The sequence below is a fragment of the Oncorhynchus masou genome, chromosome 32 (assembly GCF_036934945.1).
Source record: "Oncorhynchus masou masou isolate Uvic2021 chromosome 32, UVic_Omas_1.1, whole genome shotgun sequence".
Classification (NCBI taxonomy): domain Eukaryota; kingdom Metazoa; phylum Chordata; class Actinopteri; order Salmoniformes; family Salmonidae; genus Oncorhynchus; species Oncorhynchus masou.
In genome coordinates this window covers 32,393,063-32,404,096 of record NC_088243.1, presented here as the reverse complement: position 1 = coordinate 32,404,096, position 11,034 = coordinate 32,393,063, and the positions used below count along the sequence as shown (strand labels likewise).

The window sequence follows — 11,034 nt, the reverse complement described above, 5'->3', positions numbered from 1 at the left end:
TTGTAGTAACGTCGTTGTGTGATAGACGGGATATCTGTTCCTTCCTAACCCTTGTTTGCAGCTGCTGTTGCTAACTCAACGGCTAGGAGGTATCACTTCTGTAGTGAATAAGTGTTCAAAGTTCATACCATTCGCAACCAAAGCTCACGCTCATGTTGGCTTCGTTCTGTAGTTATTATCTGAACCATTCTGACATAGGACCGTCGTCCTCACATCCTCGGAACAGGAGGTTATATTGTCGTCAAGGCTTTATATGGGAAGGGAGAGGAGGGCGTGTTTGAAAAGTTTTATAGCCCATGTCCCTTCATAGGGGTGGGCCACTGATTGAGCAAAACCCAAATCTCACATTTTAGAAGCTAAAATCACATTTCATTCCATAACCAAAAATTCATATTCAAACATTTAAATTGAATAACAATTCCATGTGAATCTGATAACTCTGATGTGTAGACTTCCCACTGTAGAGTTTATGCCATCTTATCATTGATGAGAATGTCTCAGATGACAACCGAACTGAAATCATATTCATTAAGTACCACCACATATGTTCAATTGTTCGGATTACCAGAATATAGTTCATTTCCCCCCACCTTCTGATGTTCCCAGAATCTCTATGTTAACCAAGGGGTTTGCAAATGTAACATCAGTAGGGTAGAGAGAGGAAAAAGGGGGGAAGAGGTATTTATGACTGTCATAAACCTACCCCCAGGCCAACGTCATGACAGCACTATATAAGAGAATTAATGGGACTGCCCCGGCAGAGCTCCTGACAGACGTGTACTGTGCTGCATTACCTTTGTTGGAATCTCTCCAGCTTGCTGATAATAAAGAATGATTAATTTAATATTGACTTCGAGTGACACTGTGTTGAATTTCCACACCACTCCATAAAGCACAGCTCCACCATCCTTAGTGTGATACAGAAGTGTGTTACGTATAATTAGAAATTACAATACTTGAAGAATAATAGGATCTATATAGTGTTAGGTCTGTATAATGGTGAACTACAGAGATCCATTGTGATCATTACAGAGATCCATTGTGATCATTGAGGGTACAAATGGGCTATGCATAGTAATACTAGCATACCACTGCCCACGCTATGCTAATGTACTTATAGACCAGGCACAGTCCTGTTTCAATATGCTTTGTGTTGTAAACATGACAGACAAAGATATAGTTAACTTGTTTGGGATAGGGGGCAGCATTTTCACATTTGGATGAAACGCGTGCCCAGAGTAAACTGCCTGCTACTCAGTCCCAGTTGCTAATATATGCATATTATTAGTAGAGTTGGATAGAAAACACTCGGAAGTTCCTAAAACTGTTTGAATGATGTCTGAGAGTATAACAAAACTCATATGGCAGGCGAAACCTGAGAAAAATCCAACCTGGAAGTGGGAAATCTGAGGTTTATAGTTTTTCAACTCTAGGCCTATCGAATACACAGTGTCTATGGGGTCATATTGCACTTCCTAAGGCTTCCACTAGATGTCAACAGTCTTTAGAACCTTGTTTGATGCTTCTACTGTGAAGTGGGGGCGAATGAGAGGGGAATGAGTCAGAGGTCTAGCAGAGAGCCATGGGCTCATGACGCACGATCATGAGAGAGTTAGCTCACGTTCCATTGCTTTTCTACAGACAAAAGGACATTATTGAAGATTTATGTTAAAAACATCCTAAAGATTGATTCTATACTTCGTTTGATATGTTTCTACGACCAATAATATAACTTTTTGGACTTTTTGTCCGACCTTTCCGCTGGACTTGCACGCACGTTTGGATTTGTTTACCAAACACCCTAACAAAAGGAGGTATATGGACATAAATGATTAACTTTATCAAACAAATCAAACATTTATTGTGGAACTGGGATTACTGGGAGTGCATTCTGTTGAAGATCGTCAGAGGTAAGTGAATATTTATAATGCTAATTCTGACAAATGTTGACTACACAACATGGCGGATATCTTTTTGGCTTGTTAGGGCTCTGAACGCTGTATTGCATGGTGTGCTTTTTCTGTAAAGTTAAAAAAAAATCTGACACAGAGGTTGCATTAAGGAGAAGTTTATCTAAAGTTCCATGTATAATAGTTGTATCTATTATCAATATTTATGATGAGTATTTATGTGAATTGATGTGGCTCTCTGCAAAATCACCGCATGTTTTGGAACTACTGAACATAACACGCCAAAGTAAAATGAGATTTTTGGATATAGATATGCACTTTATCGAACAAAACATACATGTATTGTGTAACATGAAGTTCTATGAGTGTCATCTGATGAAGATCATCAAAGGTTAGTGATTAATTTTATCTATATTTCTGCTTTTTGTGACTCCTCTCTTTGGCTTGAAAAATGACTGTGTTTTTCTGTGACATGGTGGTGACCTAACATAATCGTCTGTGGAGCTTTCGCTGTAAAGCCTTTTTGAAATCAGACACTGTGGCTGGATTAACGAGAATTTTCTTTAAATGGTGCCTAATACTTGTATGTTTGAGAAATTGGATTTAGGAGATTTCTGTTGTTTGATTTTGGCGCCTTGCAAATTCACTGGCTGTTGGCGAGGGGTTCCGCTGAACCCCAGTTCTAGACAGGTTTTAAGTGTGGGTCACACGTGCCACACACAATCCTGTCCCTGATAAGAGAGTCTGTGATTACTCCAAAGTTGCAGGTGGCCACTAGAGTCCTCAATTCAGTGAGATATTTGTCTAAACTCTCATCTCGGCCCTGAATTGGCATGAAAATTTCTACTTTCTATTTCTACTTTCCGGCTACCCGGATAAAGCACTAAATAAACTTCAGTTAGTGCTAAATACGGCTGCTAGAATCCTGACTAGAACCAAAAAATTTGATCATATTACTCCAGTGCTAGCCTCCCTACACTGGCTTCCTGTCAAAGCAAGGGCTGATTTCAAGGTTTTACTGCTAACCTACAAAGCATTACATGGGCTTGCTCCTACCTATCTCTCTGATTTGGTCCTGCCGTACATACCTACACGTACGCTACGGTCACAAGACGCAGGCCTCCTAATTGTCCCTAGAATTTCTAAGCAAACAGCTGGAGGCAGGGCTTTCTCCTATAGAGCTCCATTTTTATGGAACGGTCTGCCTACCCATGTCAGAGACGCAAACTCGGTCTCAACCTTTAAGTCTTTACTGAAGACTCATCTCTTCAGTGGGTCATATGATTGAGTGTAGTTTGGCCCAGGAGTGGGAAGGTGAACGGAAAGGCTCTGGAGCAACGAACCACCCTTGCTGTCTCTGCCTGGCCGGTTCCCCTCTTTCCACTGGGATTCTCTGCCTCTACCCTATTACAGGGGCTGAGTCACTGGCTTACTGGGGCTCTCTCATGCCGTCCCTGGGAGGGGTGCGTCACCTGAGTGGGTTGATTCACTGATGTGGTCATCCTGTCTGGGTTGGCACCCCCCCTTGGGTTGTGCCATGGCGGAGATCTTTGCGGGCTATACTCAGCTTTGTCTCAGGATGGTAGGTTGGTGGTTGAAGGTATCCCTCTAGTGGTGTGGGGGCTGTGCTTTGGCAAAGTGGGTGGGGTTATATCCTTCCTGTTTGGCCCTGTCCGGGGGTGTCCTCGGGTGGGGCCACAGTGTCTCCTGACCCCTCCTGTCTCAGCCTCCAGTATTTATGCTGCAGTAGTTTATGTGTCGGGGGCTGGGGTCAGTTTGTTATATCTGGAGTACTTCTGTCCAATTCGGTGTCCTGTGTGAATCTAAGTGTGCGTTCTCTAATTCTCTCCTTCTCTCTCTCGGAGGACCTGAGCCCTAGGACCATGCCCCAGGACTACCGGACATGATGACTCCTTGCTGTCCCCAGTCCACCTGGCCGTGCTGCTGCTCCAGTTTCAACTGTTCAACCTTATTATTATTCGACCATGCTGGTCATTTATGAACATTTGAACATCTTGGCCATGTTCTGTTATAATCTCCACCCGGCACAGCCGGAAGAGGACTGGCCACCCCACATATGCTCTCTCTAATTCTCTTTCTTTCTCTCTCTCGGAGGACCTGAGCCATAGGACCATGCCCCAGGACTACCTGACATGATGACTCCTTGCTGTCCCCAGTCCACCTGGCCGTGCTGCTGCTCCAGTTTCAACTGTTCTGCCTTATTATTATTCGACCATGCTGGTCATTTATGAACATTTGAACATCTTGGCCATGTTCTGTTATAATCTCTACCCGGCACAGCCAGAAGAGGACTGGCCACCCACATAGCCTGGTTCCTCTCTAGGTTTCGTCCTAGGTTTTGGCCTTTCTAGGGAGTTTTTCCTAACCACCGTGCTTCTACACCTGCATTGCTTGCTGTGTGGGGTTTTAGGCTGGGTTTCTGTACAGCACTTTGAGATATCAGCTGATGTACGAAGGGCTATATAAATAAATTTGATTTGATGAAAACATTCTCTCTCAATCGTTTAATTTTTCTTGGGATCACAAAATGCATCCAGTGCTGCAATTACTTCCTCAACGGAGAGATTGTCTTTTGTACTGCCCACACAAATCTTTCTACCTTTTACCCCAATGAGATAATACAGTAGCTTCACTTTGTAATCCTCAGGTTTTTCTGTCATTGTAAGAGCCATGTACAAAATGAATTCCTCTTTCCATCTTTTCCAGGTCAGTGCTAAATTACAATCAAGTCTATTTTTCCCGGAGGTTTCAGTGCATTTTACATGGCGATTTATTTGTAGAATGGAATGTTAGCTACTCACGAATATGCTTGTATCCAATAGACAGCTAGTTTTTAGCATAAAGTCCCTCACAATAGCCAGCTAACGTTGACGTTCGGCGCGATGACGAGCTTGTAAACTCTGCACTTTTTCAAACTGCCGCCTGGGATGTATTCTTCATTTACATTGATGAGATCCAGGTTCTTTTGAGTACCGCTGCCACCATGTTTCAATATGATTTGTGTTGTAGTCACGACAGACAAAGATATATAGTTAAGCAAACTTTACTAGGCATGTTGTCAAGCAGCACATTAATAAAGTAAGTAACAACTGGTTTCTGTTTCCTTTTTTAACATCAATATGAGTAACATCAATATTGCTACAAGTCCCACCAAGACAGTCAACTAAAAACACATCCATTCCAAAAGGGCAGAAAATAAGAAATGTTTCATTATATTGCGCAATGACAAGTTGCTGAAAGATTCAACTACGGAAGAAACTTGGATGAGACTGTTTGAAGTTGTGTAATTATTACTGGGTGTAGTCATAATTTTCAACATGTTCATAAAAGGTTAATAAGTTGTTGTTTTTTACCATAACCATGGCTGTAGAACCACTGAGCTAATTTCAACTGCAAAATTAGGGAACAATTAGGGAAAGTCCTCAGAGAACCTGTTTTTCTTAACAGCAGAGTTGCAATGGATTTTTTATTTTATTCAGTTGACAAGTAGAATACTTTAAGCATGCAGTATCAACAATGTGAGGGTGTATTGCACTACTGACAGGTGTTCTTCAGAGCCTCTATGGAACATTTAAGAAATCTTTGTTTTCAGCCATCCCACAGCTCCTCCCACTGCTCCTCCGATGGCTGCTCCCGCACTTCCAACAACTGCAATGACCGTTCCCGAGAGCCCTACGGCACCTTGAGGGAATACCACACAATGTCTGTCACGGTCTCACTCACATCTGAGATCTACAAACATCCAATACATCAAAGTAAAAAACGCAAAACAATCTATGATCCATTCAGTTCAGTCGTATGAGCTTTTAACAGCTAGAAACCCCACCATCATCTTAGCTTTTATTCATAACTCATTGGCATTGAAATACTGTATCTTTGTTCATCTTTGGTTCGATCCTTACCTGCTGACTGTAGAATAGCAACAAGACTCCCTGCTGCTACCCCACCTCCATTGGCTCTGGCAGCGGAAGACATCATGCCGGCTGATGTTGATCCAGCTGCAATCCCGCCAGCACCAAACCCGATCCCTGTGAGGACTATTGGTGCCAGGGCAACAGCAGAAACTGTGAGGCCAAGCATACACACATTTTAAAACACAGCCAACCTCATTAAGAGTTTGACAATGTGACATTCCAATGACACTTCTACACGTATATAATTATTCGTAAATTCTTGTTGTTTTATAAGTAAATCAACCACACAAAAAAGATATACTATCAAGATACAGAAACATTTTACTTTATGAAAAGTTACTTGATGAAGTACAATGTTAATGCTGATAAAATGATGATACCTCCTCCCACTGCAGCTCCCACTACAACAGCTGCTACTTTAATGACAAGTTTTGCTAAATAGGGAAGAAAATAGAGTATATACACAATGAACTACAATTTTAGATTTTCAGTACATTATAGCATCGGCATTTTTTTAAATAAAATGAATTTGTGACTGTTTGGCATCAACCATAAGAGTTTGCTGAAGGACTTAACTAAACAAGAAACTTGGATGAGAAGGTTTGAAGTTGAACCACACAGTGTAATTATTATTTGGTGTATTTATCATGTTCAACATGTGTATAATGGTTTATAACAGTTATTTACTTGTTTCACGATAACCATGGTTGTAGAACCACTGAGCTCTGGCAACAACATCATTGGAGTAGTCCACTCCAGTGGTATGAGTGTCCACTTCCTCATATGACTCTACACGGTCATCTCCCTTATTGTAGGCTGCTATTCCCCCTGGGTAAACAACATATTGCAATAGTTGCATATTCAATTGAAACAGGTATATTCATTATTTTTATAAAAAACTCTGAGAAAAAGAGTATTACCTTTCAGTTGCTGCTCCTTGGTCCATGAATTAAATTTCTCCTGTATACTTTTGATGAACTCAATCAGAATTTCAGTGCCTTGTTGGAGATGCTCCTCACTGTTCCATTCCCCCATTGGAGTGTTCCCGCCACCGCTCGGGGCTGGGGTCAATTTGTAAAAATGTGTGATATTTTACAGAAATCACCAGGGCTGTGGCGGTCACGAAATGTATGAGTTTCCTATAGGCAGAAACTCAAACAGGAAGTACCTGTGCTAAGGACTATTCAATGCTGGTCTGACCAATCAGAATCCCACGCTTCAAGATCGTTTTGATCACGCGGACTGGGATAGGTTCCGCGTAGCCTCCAAGAACAACATAGACGAATACACTGATATGGTGACTGAGTTTATCAGGAAGTGTATAGGAGATATTGTTCCCTCTGTGACTATTCAAATCTACCATAACCAGAAACCGTGGATAGATGGCAGCATTCGTACAAAACTGAAAGTGCAAACTATCGCATTTAACCATGGCAAGGTGACTGGGAATATGGCCGAATATAAACAGGTAAAACATGAGTACAGAGACAAAGTGGAGTCGCAATTCAACGGCTCATGCACAAGAGGTATGTGGCAGGGTCTACAGACAATAACGGACTACAAAGGGGAAACCAGCCACGTCACAGACAACAACGTCTTGCTTCCGGACCAGCTAAACACCTTTTTCACCCACTTTGAGGATAACAGGGTCACCGACGCTGCCTGCTACCAAGAACTGTGGGCTCTTCTTCTCTGTGGCCGACGTGTGTAAGACATTTAAGTGTGTTAGCCCTTGCAAGTCTGCCGCCCCAGATGGCATCCTTAGCTGCGTCCTTAGAGCACGCGCAGACCAGCTAGCTGGAGTGTTTATGGACATATTCAATCTCTCTCTTTCCCTGTCTGTTGTCCCCACATGCTTCAAGATGTCTACCATTGATCCTGTACCCAATAACGTAAAGATAAGTGAACTAAATGACTACCACCCGTAGCACTCACTTCTGTTATCATGAAGTGCTTTTCTCACCTCTACCTTACCATCCACTCTAGACCCACTTCAATTTGCTTACCGCCCCAATAGATCCACAGACGATGCAATCGCTATCGCATTGCACACTACCCTATACCATCTGGACAAGAAGAATACCTATGTTAGTATCTGGTTAATTGACTATTGCTCAGCATTCAACACCATAGTACCCTCCAAGCTCATCATTAAGCGAGGCCCTGGGTCTGAACCCCGCCCTGTGCAACTGGGTCCTGGACTTCCTGACGGGCCGCACCCAGGTGGTGGAGGTAGGAAACAACACCTCCACTTCGCTGATCCTCAACACTGGGGCCCCACAAGGATGCATGCTCAGCCCCCTGTAATCCCTGTTCACCCATGACTGCGTGGCCACGCATGCCTCCAACTCAATCATCAAGTTTGCAGATGACACAACAGTAGTAGGTCTGATTACCAACAATGACAAGACAGCCTACAGGGAGGTGGGAAGGACCCTGGGGGTGTGGTACCTCTCACCCAACGTCAACAAAACAAAGGAGCTGATCGTGGACTTCAGGAAACAGCAGAGGGAGCACCCCCCTATCCACATCGATGGGACAGCAGTGGAGAAGGTGGAAAGCTTCAAGTTCCTCGGTGTACACATCACTGACAAACTGAAATGGTCCACCCACACAGACAGTGTGGTGAAGAAGGCGCAACAGTGCCTCTTCAACCACAGGAGGCTGAAGAAGTTTGTCTTGGCACCTAAAACCTTCAAACTTTTACAGATACACAATTGAGAGCATCCTGTCGGGCTGTACCACCGCCTGGTACGGCAACTACACTGCCCGCAAACGCAGGGCTCTCCAGAGAGTGGTGCGGTCTGCCCAACGCATCATCGGGGGCAAACTACCTGCCCTCCAGGACACCTACAGCTCCCGATGTCACAGGAAGGCCAAAAAGATCATCAAGGACAACAACCACCCGAGCCACTGCCTGTTCACCCCACTATCATCCAGAAGGCGAGGTCAGTACAGGTGCATCAAAGCTGGGACCCAGACTGAAAAACTGCTTCCATCTCAAGGCCATCACTAGCACATTAGAGGCTGCTGCCCCATATACATAGCCTTGAAATCACTGGTCATTTTAATAATTGGAACACTAGTCACTTTAATAATGTTTACATATTTTGCATTACTCATATGTATATACTGTATTCTATCCTATTCTACTGTATCTTAGTCTATGCCGCTCTGACATTGCTCGTCCAAATATTTATATATTTAATTCCTTTACTTTAGATTGTGTGTATTGTTAGATATTACTGCACTGTTGGAGCTAGAAACACAAGCATTTCACTACACCAGCAATAAAATCTGCTAAACACGTGTGTGACAAATACAATTTGATTTCAGTTATCAAATATAATGTCAACATTTGACCTCAGGAAGGGAATAAATAAGATACAATTTCAATTAAATATGAAGCCACTGCTTATTCCCTCAAACATGTGCCTACCTGCATAAGTCCGAAGGCCTTGCCATTGTCCCCCCTGCCGTGCTTGTCCAGTCCTGTCCCAGCCAGGGACTCTCTTGAGATGATGCCACAGATAACAGCTGGGTCCACTTCATTCCTCTTTGCCACCTTCATTATGAGTCTCTTGTACTTGTCCATGGCAGCACGGTCATGCTCTGCCATTATGTGAGATGCAAGCACCCCTTCAGGAAAACAGTAAAGAAAATGATAGCATTTATTTTATTAAATTTATTATATTAAATTTATTAATACTGGATATTGTATTGAATATTTGTGAGTGAATAGCCTGAAAGCGCATACCGTCATCATTTCCCCCATCAGCGTTTGCTGTCCTCCAGGAAGCACCACTTGTTTCTACCTTCATAATGTCTCCATAAAGAGGCGCTAAATGACAATCAAAAGGAATAAGTAGCCTATACTTGTGTCCACTTTTTTTCAGATCATGGAAATTCATATTTTGCAACCCCCAACAGTGTTTCCACAGCTAAAGTCAAAATTGTCAATATTGTAAAAATTCATGAACATAATGTGGTTAGGCATAAGGTTAGCAGCGTGGTTAGAGTTAAGGTTAGGTTTAAAATCTAATTTCAAATCAGATAAATTGTAGAAGTTTATGACTGTGGCAGCTAGCGATTACCAACACAGAACCCGAAACATATGCACACAAACACCAGGGTTAATCTGGGGTCAGACTCAGCCACAATGCAGTGCCACACAACATTAAAGCTGAAGTGTTCGCTACTAGCTTTTTGTACAAACCCTGTTGTAGACTGTCAATATGCCAAAACAGTAATGCATAGCGACACCAAGCTCCGGAAAGAACAGATTTCCCTGGTTAAATTAAAAATATTAATTCTGTCCACGTCAACCAATAGGTCAACATGTTCGTAAAGTTAATTCAGTTGGCTAAGAATTAGCTCTCGAGAACTCAATGCCATCTAGGGAGAAGGACTACAAGCGAACAATATGCCAAATACCATAACTACTTTAAGAAATGTATAAAAATATTTTTGCAAATACTTCCCAATATTGTGCAGAGTAATTGATAAATCAAGCGCACCCATGTTGTTGTCGCTTTGAAGTTCTTGGATCTGGAGGATCCTCAGTCAACACACAAACCCAGCAATATGATTTCAGACGACTTGCTTCTTACTCCCTATCGATTTCTGAAAGATCTGCTGATGTTGAAAAATACAACACAACAGATCTCAAACGTTCTAACAGACTCTTAACTTTCGATTTTGCTCTTTCCAATCTCGCGAGGTGTATCCCTGACGTAGATGGAGAAAGTAAACAGCAAAGTATATTTCCGTTACAACTAAGAGCATTGAAACGCGTGGCTCAACCTCCACTGCTTGGTACCCTGGCTACCACTCTGTGCAAATCGTCAAGCGAGCCCGTGCACATGAGCAAATACTGTATGTGACAGTAAGAGCGAGTCTTGCACCTCGCGCATCTCAATATGTGCATTGCTGCTCGTGACAACGTCATTTCGCTGAGTCAAGCTTTATAATGGTAGTCCACACAATTTACAAAATGCAGGCCTGTTTGCAGACAGAGTGCAATCCACGCGTTTGGTTTACCTAGCCACTGTCGAAGATGTAGTATTTTCTTCAACAAAAAAAGTTGTAAATGCCATTCTCAAACAATGATCTCAAAGTAAGCATTGTTATAGGCAGTGCTTGACTTGGGCAGGAGCTCACCAGAGCTGAATACTGGCACCTCAAATGTT

The 11,034-nt window shown here is 42.6% G+C and overlaps 1 protein-coding gene across 1 annotated transcript; it reads right to left on the bottom strand.

Moving 5' to 3' along the window:
• Nucleotides 1–4,958: 4,958 nt before the first annotated feature.
• Nucleotides 4,959–10,356, bottom strand: LOC135525958 (lysozyme g-like). The gene is made up of 7 exons (XM_064953937.1): nucleotides 9,603–10,356; nucleotides 9,277–9,484; nucleotides 6,766–6,914; nucleotides 6,533–6,673; nucleotides 6,226–6,279; nucleotides 5,834–5,995; nucleotides 4,959–5,612 (listed from the first exon to the last, which is right to left on the bottom strand). Exons 1-7 carry the CDS (start codon nucleotides 9,754–9,756, stop codon nucleotides 5,503–5,505), a joined length of 978 nt encoding a protein of 325 aa, XP_064810009.1. The 5' UTR covers nucleotides 9,757–10,356; the 3' UTR covers nucleotides 4,959–5,502.
• Between the last annotated feature and the right edge of the window lie 678 nt (nucleotides 10,357–11,034).

Excerpts from the sequence above, each read along its gene's own strand:
- LOC135525958 (XM_064953937.1), bottom strand. The coding sequence starts at position 9,756 with ATGAATTTCCATGATCTGAAAAAAAGTGGACACAAGTATAGGCTACTT. Across the intron at positions 6,674-6,765 it reads CAAGGAGCAGCAACTGAAAG|GGGGAATAGCAGCCTACAAT; the intron begins GTAATACTCTTT and ends TTGTTTACCCAG. Across the intron at positions 5,613-5,833 it reads TGCTATTCTACAGTCAGCAG|GTGCCGTAGGGCTCTCGGGA; the intron begins GTAAGGATCGAA and ends TATTCCCTCAAG.